Source organism: Diorhabda carinulata, chromosome 7 (genome assembly GCF_026250575.1).
Source record: "Diorhabda carinulata isolate Delta chromosome 7, icDioCari1.1, whole genome shotgun sequence".
Classification (NCBI taxonomy): Eukaryota; Metazoa; Arthropoda; class Insecta; order Coleoptera; family Chrysomelidae; genus Diorhabda; species Diorhabda carinulata.
In genome coordinates, this window is record NC_079466.1 from 6,472,555 (window position 1) to 6,490,345 (window position 17,791).

At 32.3% G+C, this 17,791-nt stretch overlaps 2 protein-coding genes across 4 annotated transcripts in view; both read right to left on the reverse strand.

Annotated features, from left to right (window-relative positions):
* Nucleotides 1–17,791, reverse strand: part of LOC130896680 (protein quaking-B-like) — a 724,732-nt gene that overhangs the window by 79,062 nt on the left and 627,879 nt on the right. The gene's annotated exons all lie outside the window — the stretch shown is intronic.
* LOC130896679 (mitochondrial uncoupling protein 4-like) lies at nt 15,575–16,756 on the reverse strand. 2 transcript variants are annotated; one of them, XM_057804934.1, is made up of 2 exons: nt 16,512–16,737; nt 15,575–16,449 (listed from the first exon to the last, which is right to left on the reverse strand). In XM_057804934.1, the coding sequence occupies exons 1-2, from the start codon at nt 16,597–16,599 to the stop codon at nt 15,614–15,616; spliced, it is 924 nt and encodes a 307-aa protein (XP_057660917.1). In that variant the 5' UTR covers nt 16,600–16,737; the 3' UTR covers nt 15,575–15,613. The 2 variants fall into 2 exon arrangements, with proteins under 2 accessions (XP_057660917.1, XP_057660916.1); XM_057804933.1 differs by having other exon boundaries at nt 15,575–16,756.

Genomic DNA, 17,791 nt, shown 5'->3' on the forward strand with positions numbered 1-17,791 from the left:
ATATTCAAAATTGTCTAATTAAAAAAATACTCAAAAGCCAGATTTGTGAAGATACATTTTTTTAAATAAAAAATTTGCAATATGCAAATAACAGTGGATATCGTTGCAACCGCGCTAACCCTGCCAGAAGTTGATTTTTCTACTTTAACTATATTAAATAACATATAGAAAAAGTTTTAGCCTTGTGAAAGTACTTTAGTCGAAGTGGCGACCAGCTCTCCGACTATAAGGGCCAGCTTTTAAAATATGTCGCTTTTCTTGGAAATGACGGAGTTTCATGAGAAATTACAGGAATGAAGATGTTTTAGAAGTTCATGGTACCCAAATCAAATTTTTCAAATAAACTAGCAGATAGACAATTTACCATTCAGAATGGTACGATTGCCTTCTACTTACCGTTACTTGAAATTTCATACAATGTATCAAATTTGGATTTTTTTATGTTAAAGCGCTGCGAATTTTTTTCGAAGGTTTTAGTCCAACTTTTAAGCCATATAACTCTTCACTTGATATAGAGGTACGAGGATATATTGAAAAATTCTTAGCCTACTATAGAACCAAATCAAAATATTTTATTGCTCAACATATTCTCCTCTTAATTGGATACATTTATTAAAACGAATCTGCAACGTCTCTAGACCTTTAAAAAAATGTTTCTTCTTGCTCTGCAAATCATACCTCCACAGCTTTTAAACTTTTTTCAGTTGAGGAAAGAGATGATAGTCGGACGGAGCCAAACCTGGTGAATAAGGGGGTGTTCCAGTAATTCAAACCCTAAATCACGAATTTTTCGCATAGCAACATGAAATTTGTGTGCAGGAGCGTTGTTCTGCAAAAACAAAACACCTTTGGATAGCTTTCCGCGTCTTTTTTTCTCGTAGAGTGGTCAGTAATGTCGAATAGTAATCTCCAGCATAATTACTCCATGGCAATCCCAAAAAACTGAAGCAAGAACATTTTCAGCAGATTTTTGGACAGGAAATTTCTTAGGTCTTGAAGAACTAGAATTTCGGCATTCCATCGATTGTTGCTTTGTTTCTGGACCGTAGAAATGTACCCAAGTCTCATCCGGTTTAAGAAGTCTACATCGTTTTCTCGAATCGAATCGAGCACAGATCGAACGCGATGATTCTAACCTTGCACGCTTCTGGTCAACAACCAAACATTTGGAGATCCATTTTGCAGCAATTTTCCTCAAGTCCAAATTGACGTGAACTATATGATGATCGCGTTCGTATGAAATATTCAGTGCTTCAGATATCCGTTTAAGCCCAATTCGACGGTCTGATAAAATCATGTCATGAACTGCATCGATATTTTCGGGGACTGACACAGAAACAGGCCTTCCCGATCAGTCATCATCTTCAATGGAAAATTTACCTTTCTTGAAGCTTGCAGTCCAATTTTTCACGGTCGCATATGAAGGACATTGATCACCAAGGATATTAAGCATATCTTCCTAAATCTGCTTACCTCTTAACCCCTTTAAATAGAGGTACTTAATGATAGCTCGATACCCCAATTTTTTCATTTTCACAATTTCGGTGGACATCTTTTTTCTTTTAATTTATCGCGTAACACTGGTTCACTTTTTTGACGTCAAACTTCATACTGACAAATTTAATAAGTTATTGTTCATAGCTATGGTAACGCAATATTTTGTTTATGCATGGAACTGGTCTAGGCTAAATAGATATCAATACATCCTCATAAAATGCCCTCAATCATCATATTTTGTGCTCCTCTATACATCTCTGCAGAACATCCTTCACGTTGAGTGCGGAATTGTCTGCTTTCTCTATTTAATGTCATACACTGGAATAGTTTGCAAGCTTCTTAGATTGATAACCATAGAGCTACATAGCGCTGGAGGTCCATACAATATTTTTATTTTTTTGTAATCATCAAATTATTTTCTATAGTTCACGATACTTTATTTCAGTAAGAGATTTCAATAAATACATATTTTTTTGAGTGGAACTGAAAGACGATTTTTGAAAAAATTACTGAACTAAGTACAGATTTTTTATTTATAACTATCTTATCCTGTTTAGCACTGATAAGATTTCTAAAAATCTAATTTTGGTTATTTTGTAGTCTTTGTTTCAAGTCTTCAAATCTTTTTAGTTTTTCCGTTGATGCAATAATTATGGTTGACTGTAACCACGATTATTTATTTCACTTTTTTGATTTTTTGTGAAAACTTCAAATCGTAGATGTAGTTAGAATGAAGTTCCTTCAATGAGTTCATCAACTATTCTCACAACATTTATACAATTTCTAGATATCTCTTATCTGTATGTACTTTGCTTAGTGGTTTTATTATTTTTTATTTTCACTATTGATTGATATTGACTACTCTTGATTCTTGACTCTTGATTACCTAACCTAAACCAAGCATGTGTTTGTATTGGATGCCGTATCGACCAGAAGTAACAATAACTATCAGAAGTAATGTGGAAGAAAGAGAAACTGCAACCTTTTCAAACAAGACAATTAGATATTGGAAGTAATTATTACTTAGTACAATGATCCAATTCTTCCTGAAAAAATTTTCTTTGTGAATATTACAGTTTCAAATAAATTTTCCTTTATAACTCCCTAATTTTGTAATCTCTGAATCATGATGACATTATCATAATAGTTTATGTATCGAGTGAAAAAATTGGATAGGAATGTGGATTCCGAGATTAATGATTCAACTTCGTCTTTAATTAATCTATGATAACGTATAATCTTAGATATCATCAACGTTCAACTCTCAATTGACAATCTGAGGCATTCGTCTATGCATTTGTTGCCTTCAATCTCTTGAGATAATTTCCGAGAATTCAGAAACTAGAGATAGATTTATCATTTGCTCATTAATGAATAGCTATTCACCGATGCCGTTACTATTGAGTGTATTGATGATAATGTAGCTCAAATGATTCAGTTAGAGATAAAACGAATATTTCAACGGGTATTACATCTATTGGAAAAATGACAATTGCTGAATTTAAGTTTATGCCCAATACATAAATCCAAACACACAAAGTACTGGATAGGAAACTTTAATTAACATCTTAAAGTTGGCCCAAAAGCAATATTGAATGATGAAAAGAAAGTAAACTTGTTTCTCAATAGGAGTTATGTATATCTTCTGTACAGGTCAGGGTAGAGCCATACGAATGTCATATTAGGGCTACTACACTCAGATACATTCTTTTGTTCTACTTTAGCACCCCCATTGTACACTAAAAAATGATATATATTTGATTCCTTCAACAAATCAGAGAAAATAAGCCTGCTCTAATTAGAAGCAGTTTTCATTATAGAAACACATACGATCTGCTAGATAGAAACATAAAAACAAAGGGAATAATATAACTTCTAATAAGAATGAGATGAGAAGATATAACAATTTGGTTGTCTGGAAAAGGAGCATTGGGAAAAAATACAGGAAAAGTCACAATATTCTCAGCTACGCTGCTAACAAACTACTAAAAGTAATTAGAAGATTGAACCAATGGTAAAAAACCTAGGAGAAAGAAATGAAAAAATAATTCTAAAAACACTGTAAGAGTACTATATAAACTCATAGAGATGTGGGAAGACTTATACTTTGTTGGTCTGCTTTTGTTAAGTCGATCTTACAGTGAAAATGAAAATTATAGAAATTACCAGTGAAAATTCACAAAATGAAAACTAAGAAATCCATTAAGGAGTTATGTACATTTTTCTTTTGTCGAATATAATACGTGAGAGATTCTACACGTATAGAAATAACTAACTCGAGTCACGTTTTTTTTTCAGAAATGCCACACCAACAGTCGATGAAATCGATTATATTACGATTCCAATGAAAAATTGCTAAGGTTGAACTTAGTGGCACTCCTAATTGACCCATCAATTTCCAGCGCTCTGCTACAATTACTGTAAAGCAGAAATAAAATATATCTGTTATTGGGTTTCTTGAGGGGAAAGAACTTAACGAAGTATCAGGATAATAAGTTATCAACAAAACTGTGAGTTTATCATGAGATGATATCCTTTCTCAATGCTTATCACGCGATAAAATTTTTTGATCATTTCTTAAGAAATCACTTTAATCTACTATCCGTTTTCAAAAAATTGAAAAAAATTAGAATGTGCGACGGAATTGGAATATACGGTCTAAAGATAAAACAGAAAACTGTTTGCTCTCCGCAGCATCAGGCCTCGTTATTTAATAGTTAAATTATCACGTGTGGATCCCTTTAGCTACGCTCAAAAAACCCTTGAAATATCGAAATTCTCATTATTAGCAGATTTCAATAATCTGCATGAACAAAATTGTAGATATGAACTCTATTTCAGTAGGTTTAGAATTAGAATTTTCTGATGGAAAATATATTGATTTTATCCTCGTTGTATGTGTCGCTTCACTGATACCGATTTAATATCATCGGCAAACTTTAGGAATCTGACAAAATGTATGTAGGCTTTTCTAATGAAAAGTCTACAATATACCATCGATTAATTTGTCCATTTTGGAGAACGTTTTTCTCAAAATCTGTCAATATTCAAATGTGATGGAGCGTGAATGCCGTGACTAGATTGATCTGTTGTGTTTTTCAGACTGTTCATCAGTCAAATAGCAACGACGTTTTAGATTATCTGGAAGTTTTTCGGCCTATCTCTGCTAGTTTTAAAAATAATGTATAAAAGTACCGTAACCTTTTTCGATAGACAGCATCAAATTCATAGATAATGTACTTGGCTGTTTCGTTTGTTACTTTACAGAACCGACGAAAGTTGTTGGGAGTCCTTGGATGTTGAGGTGGTGACTATATATTATAATTCTTCTTAGTTCGTCTTTGCTTGATTTTTTTGGGAAACCTACGAATGGTTGCGATATTATAAACGGAGTTGCCCCGCCTTTTTTCGCTAGGTTATCTGCTTAATAATTACCGTACACTTCGGTATGACTCCCTTGTGATATTGGAGTCAGAAAGGAACATCGAGCTTGGTTCTTTGACCATAGAATACCAATGAGCATAAGGAAAATGCAACTTTTGCATTTACCCATTGCTGACGACTTATTATCGTAATACTTTTTTGTTAAAAATAATCTGTTATCTACTTAATAGGCACCTCACACTCTCTTAGATTGCTTGAATTGGGTCGGTTTTCAAAAGGAGCAAGTACAAAAAGAATTATGGGAACTAATAGTGGTACGCCTGTTATTGTGAGATAAGCTGTTGTGTTGTTTTCTCAATTTTGATTTTTGTTCTTGACCACGATATAAAAACTGAATATCATGAGATAGATCGCACAATGTTTTTATACATCCAGTTTCTCATTTTTCCTTTAGGCACATATTTCTTTGATCATTCTACATATAAAACATGTCGTGTTCCTATGACTTACTGCTTGTAGCGCTATATAACGTATATCAATTACTAGAAATCTGATAGAAATTTTCACTGCTGAATATTTTGCAAGCTTAATTTAATTTCATTTGTTCATAATTAGAGAAGAGAAAAGCTGTAATTGTTGACAAATTATCACCTTAACCCAACAAAAAAGGCCATAAAAACTGTTTTATTGTTCCATTTCCAAATATTGTAACCATCACTTTTGGTGCTTTTCGTGATTTTTGCTGTTTTTGACACGGGCTACCTTTCCGATGCCACTGCACGGAATCTCTTTTGAATGTACTCGACTCTGCTTTTGCAAGGTGCTGAGAATTCGAGGCACTCACATTGCACCAAGTTTTGTCATTGTCAAACACTCGTTCTTAGAAAACTTGTTTTGGAAATGCAATACAATGAGCTGCAATTTATTCTATTCTAACTAGTGTTATCTGGAGTAATTACCTCCCGCACATGGGTTATCTTTTATCGAGTTTATACGAAAGGATTGGAAGGAATAATCAACAGCGTGAGTTTATACATCCAAGAATACATTAAAACAATGTTTTGGTAATCCTAAGGATAAAATACAAAATTGTGGTATATATGAAATTAACTGTGGTGATTGTGACGGGAAATATATTGGACAGACTAAGAGATTAAAGAGCACATAGCTTATTTGAAAAATGCACGGACCGAAAAATCGAGTATTTTGGATCACGCTGCCAGTCATCATCATGACATAAGTATTAATAATGTAAAATGTATGAAAAATGTATCCAATAATAATTTATTGGATGCATTTGAAAGCATTGAAAGTGTAAAGGTAAGAACAGCTTAAATAGGGACAATAGAGAAATAGGTCAATTTCTTACAGCTCACTTTATAGCTTAGTAGTCAAGGAATAAATGTGAAAATTCCCGCAAAGGAAGTTTTCCCGCTGGAATTAAATTTTGCGGGAGAAGGTTCATTGGTGGGAAAATTTAGCATAAATATGTAAGTTAAGTTAATAGGTTTTAGATTACCTTCAGTTTCTTAAGACGTTAACTTGGTTACCGAAACGCGCGCTTGACAGTGTAATTGTGAGTGTTGGTGTAGAGGTAGTATAAACAGTGTGTAGTCGATTCTACTCCCAGATATTTGTTATTTGAACCGTCATTTCTTGAATGAACAGTGACATTTTGCAAAAAGCGAATGTGCGAGAGATTATGGGATGGAATGGATGAAATTGTCCGCAATTGATGTTATATAAGTATGTATGTCTTTTTATAATTCTCGATCCTTTGCTACTTCATTGATAGTTCCATTTGCCATCTTTGTAGAAATTGGTTAGCTTAGGTTATCAGGCTCATTCTGTTTATAAACCCTGGTCGATTCTTCCGAAAATCTTCTTGTAATCTGACCGATTGTTGAATATAGTACTGAATTGACCGTTTGACTAGGTTTAAGAATTCCTCATTTTACTATTTATTTTCATTCCCACCATACACACAGCATCACATTAAAGGATGCCAACCCAGACTTCATAGGTCTTCAACAAATGGAAAATCACAAGACTATAATTGATTTGTTGGATTTATTTTACATATTCTTTAAACCAAGATTGAAACAATAATGAATCAAATGCAAAAAAAACCATCAATTACTCTTGTAAGATTATAATGTTTGTTAGGAATAAAGAATCCGCTAAAAAGAGAATTAATCGTCTATTAAGGGGATTTGTTGCTTGCCATTTTTACTATTATAAGGATAACATCTGCTTCTCCTTGGAGACATAATTACAAATATTCAAGTGTCGTACTTGAAAATAAACTTGACTTGTTCCTCCGATTTATCATATTTTTCACTCGAACAAAGATATTTACAGTGGAAATTTTCAAATTGACATTTCATATTTTTAAAGCCGCAATAGCTATTAATCAAATTGTAACAGGCGTTATTTAAACCTGTACCAGATGTCTTCAATGCATGTTTCTTGATGATATACGATAGCTATTTACCATTTTTGATCTCGTTCTAATAAATTTCCAAGAGGCAATTTCCTTCGTTATATTTACTTCCCTCAGATTTTAGCTCTTGCTCGTTTAAAGAGACTGTATCTCCACAGTCATTAATTTTATAGGTTATTAGAGTAAATTAATATTTTGAGTATCAAACAAGCCTCTGTTCAGAAAATGTGTGACTAAAAGGTAATAACTCTTTTGGAGCAAATAGATGATTTCGCTTAATGTAAATGCAAAATTTTCGGAGATGAATACGCTTGCCGACAATTCAATTATAGATTGCTGTCATTTTAATTTAATAATATATTGAGTTTCGTAGCATTTTAATGAATGAAAGGTTTTTTCATGGAAAATGTTTTTGATATTCCAATTTTGATTTTTATTCTATTTTATTTTTATTTCTTTTAAAGCTATTAGAAACAAAATTTTCTTATGAATAATAATTCATTATAAATTATCTTTTCTACCTATACATTAACTCATCATGCTATCTCTGGAACTATAAAGCGTAGAGACTTGAAAATTGAAAATTTGGTAGAAATATCACTTTTGCCGAGTGCCGAGGCCAGTTTAGAACAAATTTTACGAAATTCTACCCACAGGGGTGTTTTGGGGGCGTTAGCAGTGGAAAATTCTCGTATTCAAACAATATAGTATATATGTAATCTAGAAATTATGTATGAGCTAGTTTTATAATAACTCATCTCCAATAAGGATTATGGGGGTGAAAATTAACAATAAAACTTCAAAATTTCGAAGTTATTGTTCCTATAGTTTGATAGAAATCATTTATATGTGATGTAAAATTGATATAAGGTAGATATTTATGATAAAAATTTCAAATTTAGAAGCTATAGAACCTATACCTTGTTAATTTTTAAATTTTTAAGTACCTATATTAATTATTTTAGTGATTAAATTGAAATAGGTTTATTATTTTTAAATATATATGTTTATAGTTATCTTCAAATAAATGACATTTGCTTTGACATGTTTTTTATTAGGAATTACATAATGCATAACTTAGCAAGTATCTGGTGAACCTTACGGTACTAAAAGTACTTTGAGGACATGTCGAAGTATTGTACACAGGGAAGTTTAAGAGGCGGCAGAGTCGTTTTAAGTATATTAAAATGGCTGTCTTAGGGCTACGTTTGGTGAAGCATCAGGAGTTGAAAGACTGTAATCAATAATCTTTTGAATAGCGATAAAGACTTTGATACTCCACTTATTGTGTAAAATTAAAAAAGCGAACTAGTTCTGCGACAAACGATAAGTGATAGCTTATCAGTACAATACGGTATAAACCTGATGGAAAGAATTCTTCTCACCAAAGTGGAATTAAAATAGTATACAGGCTGTACCTTTACAATGTCGTATATGCCACCAATACCTCCAGGGCAAAATGGATTGCAACCAATGCATACCAGCCAACAGTAATACTTTAATCCAGTCCGAATACAAATAATGACATCAGATGCTTCAGCTCCACAACGAATGTTTATCTCAACACAACCTCAAACTTATGATCCAACACAGGCAAGTAGCAATACCATTCAATTTCCCAACTTCTCCTACTTTATTTTCACAATCCCAGTTTTATAGCGCTCTATCTTAAGTATCTAAAGATATATCTTAAGATACTAAAAACTAAACTAGAAACAATCATCTCAGATAACCACTTAATCCCAGAACATCAATTTGGTACAAATACAATTGGTCACTAACAAAATAATGCAATGTCTAGAAGATAAGAAGTACTGCTCTGCTGCGTTCTTGGATATAAGCCAGGCTTTTGGCACATTGGACTGTTGTATAAGATTAAGAAGCTCTTTCTCCTCAAACTCTTCCTTATCCTCAAATCCTATTTAACTGACCACCAATTCCTTGTTACGTATACAAGTATGGCTTAAATTGTGGACAATAAAAGTCAACGAAACAAAATCGCTAAATATAACATTCACAAATAGAAGAGGAGATTGCCCACCCGTGAGTCCAAACGGCAAGGAAATACAACAAAGGAGTAAAATATCTCGGAATTCACTTGGATCGAAAACTAACGTGGAAAAAGCATATCTCTACTAAAAGAAAAAAACTTGGCCTTAAGCTGCATAAACTCTACTGCATTATCGGACGAAACTCCAAGCTATCTCTTGAGAACAAGTTCTTATATACAAAGTTATTCTCAAACCAATATGGTCATATGGAGTACAACACTGGGTTATTTGTTTTTTATACTATAATAAAATATTTAAATTATACTTGAGTTTTATCTCAGCCAACTTGTTAAAAAAATAAATATCCACAGCCAACAAGTTAATAAGTTGGTTATTTTTAGATTTAGACTAATGCTGTATGAGAGCTTTTATAGTCTGTGAATAATTTGGAAAAGTTTGAGCCAAAAATATACAGGGTGTTCTATTGAAAAATGTTCTATTTTTCCGATTTACTCGAAAACGGTATAAGCAATTGTTTTTCTGTTTTCACCGACTTCGTATCTAGAATATTAAAAAAGTTAGCAATAGCACTTAATTTGAAACGCCCTGTATATGGTGGGATATATACACAGCAAAAAATTTTACCCACAGATTTTCGGCATCAGACATATACTTACTATGCATTACATGTTCTTGATTAATTCACGTATACACCACTTTTAAAAAAATCATTGAAATGAGCTCAGCTGGACATGTCTGGATTGTGGAGAGGTAATAAAATATCTCAATGCGAGATCAATTTGTTTAGGAACATTTCCTCAACCACGGGTATACTCTCGTTAAATGTATAAAAAGCAATGCTATTTGGCTGCAACCATGTTCTATAGCTGTAGCCCCTCAAAATGATTTGAATGTAGTCGAAAAAAATCTCTTTTTTCACATATTCTTTATAGTTAACAGTTATTAAATCTCCGCTAGTATACCGTTTGAAGATATTGCCGCCCAAACCATCACTTTTGGAGAATGTGAAGATCTTCAATGTTTTAACTTATGATTTTCTCCACCTAAAATTTTTTTTAATATCGAAGCATGTTCATTCTATTTCGCTCTAGCCTAATCTTTAAAGGTTGCAATTTAAGTTGAACTTCAATATTCGACGCAAAAAAGTTTCAAGGCTTTGAAAATATATCAACACAATCAATATTTTATTGAAACACGTCTATTTTTCAACAAGTAAAAGGCTTATTGGAAAATGAAAAACTATTTTTACTGAAAATTTATATTCATAGTTTTTTTCATCCTTCATATCAAAAGAATTGTTGTAGAAACTTCACGACCACTTAAGAATAAATTCTATAATATCTGACTCACCGAACAGTGTACATCTGCAACTCCGACAGGCGTTAGTGAAACTTTTTTTAATTTTCAACTTTCAATATCGCTGGAGGTTCCCTGTTTTGATAATAATGGAACGGAGACTTTTTTAGCATGAAATAAATCATATTATACAAAAAACGCACCTCGATAAACTTATTGTTTAGTGTAGTCGTTGGCTTTAGTAGTCCCTAGACAATTGACAAAAGAAATGTGAAAATGAAAAAAGGATCGTAAATTTGTCCGAGATTTCATTTGGTTGAGGTGTGTGTTTGTGTGTGATTTGATATTTATTTCGATGAAATTGTAGATAGAAAACATCACAACAAAACCCATTATGATTAAAACTGAAATTAAAATAATATAGTTAAAACATACTTTTGCTATCAATCGATTATAATGCAAAATATATTTTAAATAAGTATTTATTGTGATATGAGTTTTAGCCTTTTAACCATGTGATTAAATCAATCAGATTCTTATTATTTTGCCATGTCGTGTGATTTGTGTATTTTCCAACTTGATTTCAAAGCTGCATAACGCATTGATGTTACTAGAATCAAGTCGATAGATTCAATATTTTATCAAAATACACCAAATAAGTCTATCGGTACTTACAATAATTTACTTGTTTTTGTAGAGTCGACTATTTTTTTTTCTCAATTTCTTTCTGTCCTGCATTGTCTGATCCGGTCACGTACTCCTAGACGTTTCATATTCCGTACAATTTGATCTTCCCATCTAATTTTCGGTCTTCCTGGCAATTGTTTCTCGTTCAGTCTTCTTTCTAACTATTCGTTACAATTATGGTTTCAGTAGTAGAGCGCATTTTGAATTCTATTTTAAAGAATACAAAATTTTAACTCTTCCCACTCTTTTCATTTTAGAATCCGCTTGTTTTATTCGCAAAAACTTTCACAACTCAACTGAGAGACCCGTTCATAGTTACTCTACTAGTAGAAAGAATTTGGACATACACTTAAAAATACCCACTTCTTATCCATCATCTTCAATGCCATAAAATTATTCATTAAAAGTGACAAATATATTTAATACGTTCAGAAGATCGACATTTCTGCTTGAAAGACCTTTTTATTTTGTGGCAGAATCCTATTATAATTTACCATATATTGGCATTATATAATATTTAGGATGGGATAAGCTATTAATATTGTATTACAATTATTATTAAGTCAAATTGTTATTTCAATGATTTAATATAAAATTGTATCGCTTTGTTCATAAAATTGTAAATTTTCCAATGACAATTAAACTTATATCTCTTTCTCTCTAATTTTTTATTCAGTCTGTCTTGTTTTTATTGTTGTAAGTTCTAACGTTTCAATTTTGTAATTTGTGATAAAAGTTACATATAACAATGTTTTCAAAAACCTATGAAACTATGTAGTCGTCTAATTTCACTGAAGCAAAAAGTCTCAAGCTTTTAATTGAATGTACTAAAAAAGGAGATGTGGCACCTATATAAAGTGCAGGTAAATTATGCTTATCATTAGAAACAATAATTCAATGAATAAATGTCGGAAATATGTGGCAAGAATTATGTTTATAGTTCATTAAATGGTGGACAATCTTTGATTTATGGCGATTTTGAGAGCACGCCATAATTTAGTTGATCCTAATATAACTAATAAAATTGATAAAAGGAAAAATCAAAACCAAAATAAATTTGATGCATATTGTCACAAATTCAATTTAATAGTTTGTGATTGTAATTAGTCCAGTCAACGTTTTCTAAATTATACAATGAATGAAATATTATTTATTATATTATTTAAATAAAAATATGACATATGCACAAAATGAATGCGTTCTTTTTAAGGTAGCATCCTAACCAATTATTTCCATTTGAATAAAATTGTTTCAGAGATTACATCATCAGATTTATGAGTACTTGGAAAATAAATTCGGTATATAGTAATGGTTTTCTCAAACCAAGCTCTCAAAAAATATGTTCAAACCAATTTGTTCTTAAAGTATTTTATATTCTGAGAGTAGCAATTATCGGGGAAATTATCGCTAAATAACAACCAAATAAAGATTCACGCAGAAATACAGATCTTAATAAAAGTCTCCATCTAACAAGAAATCTTTGCTTCCACGATTCAAAGCATCCCTGGTAATTGTCTGAATCACCTTTATGGCTTCTTCAACCCACTGTACGCTATTATGAATGGTTCTCTTGAGGCATGACTTTCTAATATATATTAATGAAAAGAATATGATACTCTATTAGTACTATAGAGTGGATATGGCAATGCTAGTATGCATTTTTCTCAGAAAGATGAATGAGTAATGAGTCGGTGACTTACTTTGATGTAAGATGCAGTTTGTCTTGATAAGTTCGGTTCATACACAGAAAATACGTACCATTAGTCGCCCGAGAACGTTTATATAGTATTGTCTAGTCACTTTTGGCAGACAGGATTATATGAATAATGCCTAGGTTGCTTGTTATGTCAATCACTTCATGCTAGAAATAAAACTAAAATAGAAAGTCCTTTTGTTAGCTAGTTATGAACGAAGTGAGACGGTGTAGCTAGTTGCCCAGTTAAAAATAATTTTTGTAAATTTTGATTCAATAAATCGACGAAGGAATCTATTTATGTATGTCTTGATGGATGGGAACTATTATATAGATAATTTGAAGACGTAACTATATAAAATATCGTTTTACGGATCTGTACTATTCAACACAATAGCTTCGAAAATACCATAATACCCTATAAATGACGACCATAATTTTTGATACTTTCCTCTTATTGCCTCCTTTTATATCTAGAAGCCTGAAAAGAATATAGCAGTTTAATGCCTTACACGCAAAAACATAATCTGTTCCGAAGAATTACACATCTGATTCTGCGGTAATATACCTTTCGTTTGGATGTAGGATACAGATAAATCTATAAAATTATGGATAAAGTAATACTTGCATATTTTCAAACAACATTCGAATATATTGAGTAAAATATAAGGATGATTTGGTAAAACAAACTGATTCAACTGTCATTACACTAAACGTTGTCAAAATCTAAATCAAAGATTTCAAGACGATATAGCAAATGTTTTACCTACACAATTAATTTGTTTGTGAAATGAATTGAATGAGGTTATATTCGTTCAAAAATATGAGAATAAAATCAGCTGGGACAAGCCAAGATTCTTTCCCACTGACGCTTAGAACAAATATTTATTATTAGAGTATAAGAATGACCAGTAAGAGTGGAATCTGTTGAATGTTGAAAAGTGTATTATAGTGCACAGCTCCAGCTTAAGAGACTATTATGTAGTTCTCGTGTTATTTTTTTATTATAAACCTATTTTAGTTTCTCGGTGTCATATGTTAACTCACATCTGCGTTTCGTATCGCGCCTTCTACTACACGAATGTGTTTAATAAGCAAAGGCAGTATAAGTATTGGGTCATTACATCACAACGGCTCTCATCGAATTTAATCTTTTCTTATATCACTTTATAGTTTTAAGTAAGGTGCCAGGAAATAGTCACTTGGTGATAAATTTGGTGAATACGGTGGGTGGTCAATTAATTCTGAGTACCACGAAGTGAGAAGGTGCGTAATCCTGACAGAAAAACAATTTTTTTCTTCAAATGAGAACGGTTCAATGCAATTTTTCCCTTGAACTAATCAAGCAATGATGCATCATACTAAAAAACGGTGGCCATCACTTTTCGATCGTTAAAACTTTTTTGATGCAAGTACACCGTTTTTTGTTTCAGTAGTGAAGTGGTGGATCCAGGTTTTATCTACAGTTATTAATCTACGCAAAAAATCTGTTCAATTTTGCTTAAACTGTGTCAATACATGACGTATAAGTTTTTTTGGTCATTTGATGTGGTGCTTTTTCGATGATCGCTAGTTTACTCAGTTTTTAACCTGAACTTTAGTCGTCAATCAATCAGATACGTTTGATTTCAGTTAACCAAAATTTTGTGGTCATAAATGATGGTACAGATTCTTCTTACCTAACTCCTCTCTCATTTGCGAAGGCGTATCGCCTTTCCACACCAAACATATTTTTTTCCATTTTCAGAAACATCTTCAAAAAAACACATTAATACGATTGTCAAACAGATATTAAACATCTAGAATGGCTGAAATTTAATTGGAAAATCAAATCCATCTTCTTTTGCGTTCAGAATGTTCCATACCTAGTCCGCCGATCAGTCATATTGACATAATCAGGCAAATCATCATATTCTAATATCTGCTTTATCTTTCGATAAATTTGAATTGAAGTCGTAAGAATCTTTTGTATTTAAGGATGGTGCTTTGATCATTCTGGTGTAGGTAAAAACTCTTTAACTTTCATTAAAACCAAGAGATGAGCTACTTTTCTGCCTGCCTCTGGTACTAGTGTGCAAGAATCAAAACTCGGATTCTCAATGCAAAAGTAAACCTCAATACCAAGTTAGAATATAGATATAAAAATTATATCATATTTGATTTGCCTTTCAACCAAAATTTACTTACCTCCCGAACAACTTTTAAAATAACTACAAGCAACATGTTGAGCACATGGTTTTTCTTGCAGTAAAGGACAGTCAAAATATGCTTCGTAGGCTTCACAGAGAACGCGGCATATTTTGATATTGGATTTTACATCTCAAACTAAAATGATTACATATCATATCTAAAATTTCATGAAGACATTTTAAGTTTATCTGAACTTGTAAAAAACACATTAAATACAAAAAATTTCTACAGTACTTCTTGACTGTAAAGGTGTGTAATATTTGACAGTAGGAATTGATCTCCCAATGTCCATAGGATTATGCTATCTAATATCTTGAAATTACTTAGAGAGGGTATAAAGTATATATTTCTTAGTAATAAAATATCTATGCATTCACTGAATGAATTTATTTCCAACACATTTAATGCTTGTCAAAAGAGCTCTCCACCTATAAGCGATCTAATTTGTTCATATGATACCCAAAATACCAAAGCCCACGGTCCCAATCTTATCCATGTCGGTATGAACCCCTTATACAAAGCTAAAAAACCCTCTTCTTTTACTGCTTTTTGAAAGCAGTCTATTGAACCTTTATACAGTAATCCCTTGCCCTGTTTATCGGTAGGTTGGTTCATCACTCGACTTTTAATTACATCAGCAGGAGTAGAAAGAACAGCACCAGCAAAACCTGCAATCATACTGGACAAACTGTGAAGTAACCATCGATCTTCTAGTTGAGAATGTCGCTGAATAAACCGTTTGGAAATGTCGTACGTTGTCATATCACCAAAAGTAACCAGTGCTGCTCTTTGAACAGATGGTACCCATCCTTTCCAAAGTCCTCTAATTCCACCTGGTTCATAAATTTTGTAAAAGGCATCCCTAAATCCGTGTACTCGTGCAGGCAATCCTAACATTCTTCTTTTGCCTTCCATTTGTAGCTGAACTTTTATTAAATCTGCAGGACTAGCGAAAAATTGGCCTACCATACCTGCTGTAATTCCACAAATAGCTCCTTGCCAAACAGGAAATATTTTTTGTTCCGGATATTGTTTGATAAATACATCTTTCATTTGTCTATATACAGCTATTCTTAGTCCAGAATATATTAAATGCCTAGCAAATATCGCAGATACTCCTCTCCACAAACCAAATATTCCATCCTCTTTCACGATACTGGCTGTCGTTCCGATCATACCTTTCTTAGGTCCTGTTCCAACTTTACTTGCGGTCTCTCCTTGGATTTGAAGTCTTGTTTTCACCAAATCTAAAGGAAAAGTGAACAACTCTGCATTACATGCTGCAAGTACGGAACAAATATATAAGCACCATAATGCATCCACATTACGTCTTTTTTTGGCATCATTGCTGAGGTTATATAAACGTAAATTTTTTGTAAGAATATTAGATGGTGCATCCTTTGGATGAATTTTCTCTACTGGATCTATTTTAAATGCCCCTCCATCATTTTCACTCATTTTATACAATGCAATTTGGATTATTGTCGAAATAATTATAAATAAATTTTATTCACATATTTAACGTCAAATGACATTTATTCATGTCAACTGTAATTACTCTATGAATTGTAGGAGGAGAGTTTCATTTGATTAATTTTCACCCTGATATCGTGAACAATAAATGTTAAATTGAAAGGTTGGAAAATCAAAACGAATTGACTACTGTTACTTTGTTGCATACGAAAATATTTTTAACAAGCTATTATTAATTTCGTTCGTTTTTGAAAATAGCGCCTTGTTGTAGAAAGTGGAAATATATAAAACTAGATTAGAAACAACATTAACAAATTTCTTCTACTATGCAAATGAAAAGTATGAATACGAAAAAATATTTTATGGTTATGTGAAATGAAATATCTGATTCGTCCAAATAGTGCCAGCCAATCAAATCTCCAGCGACAAAGGAAGGCCAAAAACTAAATAGTTTTCAACGCGAGCTCGAACTCGAACGTAAAGCAGAAGAGATTGTTGACGCGGGCGCAAACGTAAGAGTTTATAAATCCGAGAGAAAAGGTAACACAAAAAAGAATAATGAGAACAATATTTTTAAGTTTCGAGTAGACTATTTTCAAGAAATAAGAGTATGTAAAGCGGTTCTGAGACTGAAACTGAATTGATATCAGTTGGTATTGAACCTTGGACAATGAATAGAGAACATTGAAAATAGCAGTCATGTGGAAAATAAAATGCTTCCGCAAACTTTTTGAGGATGAGAAAATACGTAAAATGTAGCCAACACGAGAAACGCAATGACTATCTGAACTAATTTGTCATCCCACAGATTAAAATAAGTTAAGATGAATAGGTCCTATAGAATGATTATGAAAAGGAGAGTTGAATGAATGTGGTGATGGTAAAAAAAATATACCAAGCGATGTTGCTTATAAACCTGCATTGCTAATCGTCTGATATACTATTTGCATGAAAAACAGATTTGCATTTGTATGTACCAAAAAATATTTGAGTTTTGTCTTGTATTCATCCTTTTCATGACTCAGAAACTGTTACAACTTATTCCTAATTGGAACAGAATAAAATAACAATTCAACTACAAGGCTATTGATGCCAATGAAACGAATATTTCTAATT

Bases quoted from the DNA above. Each gene is read 5' to 3' on its own strand.
- LOC130896679 (XM_057804933.1), bottom strand. From the start codon at position 16,660: ATGAGTGAAAATGATGGAGGGGCATTTAAAATAGATCCAGTAGAGAAA.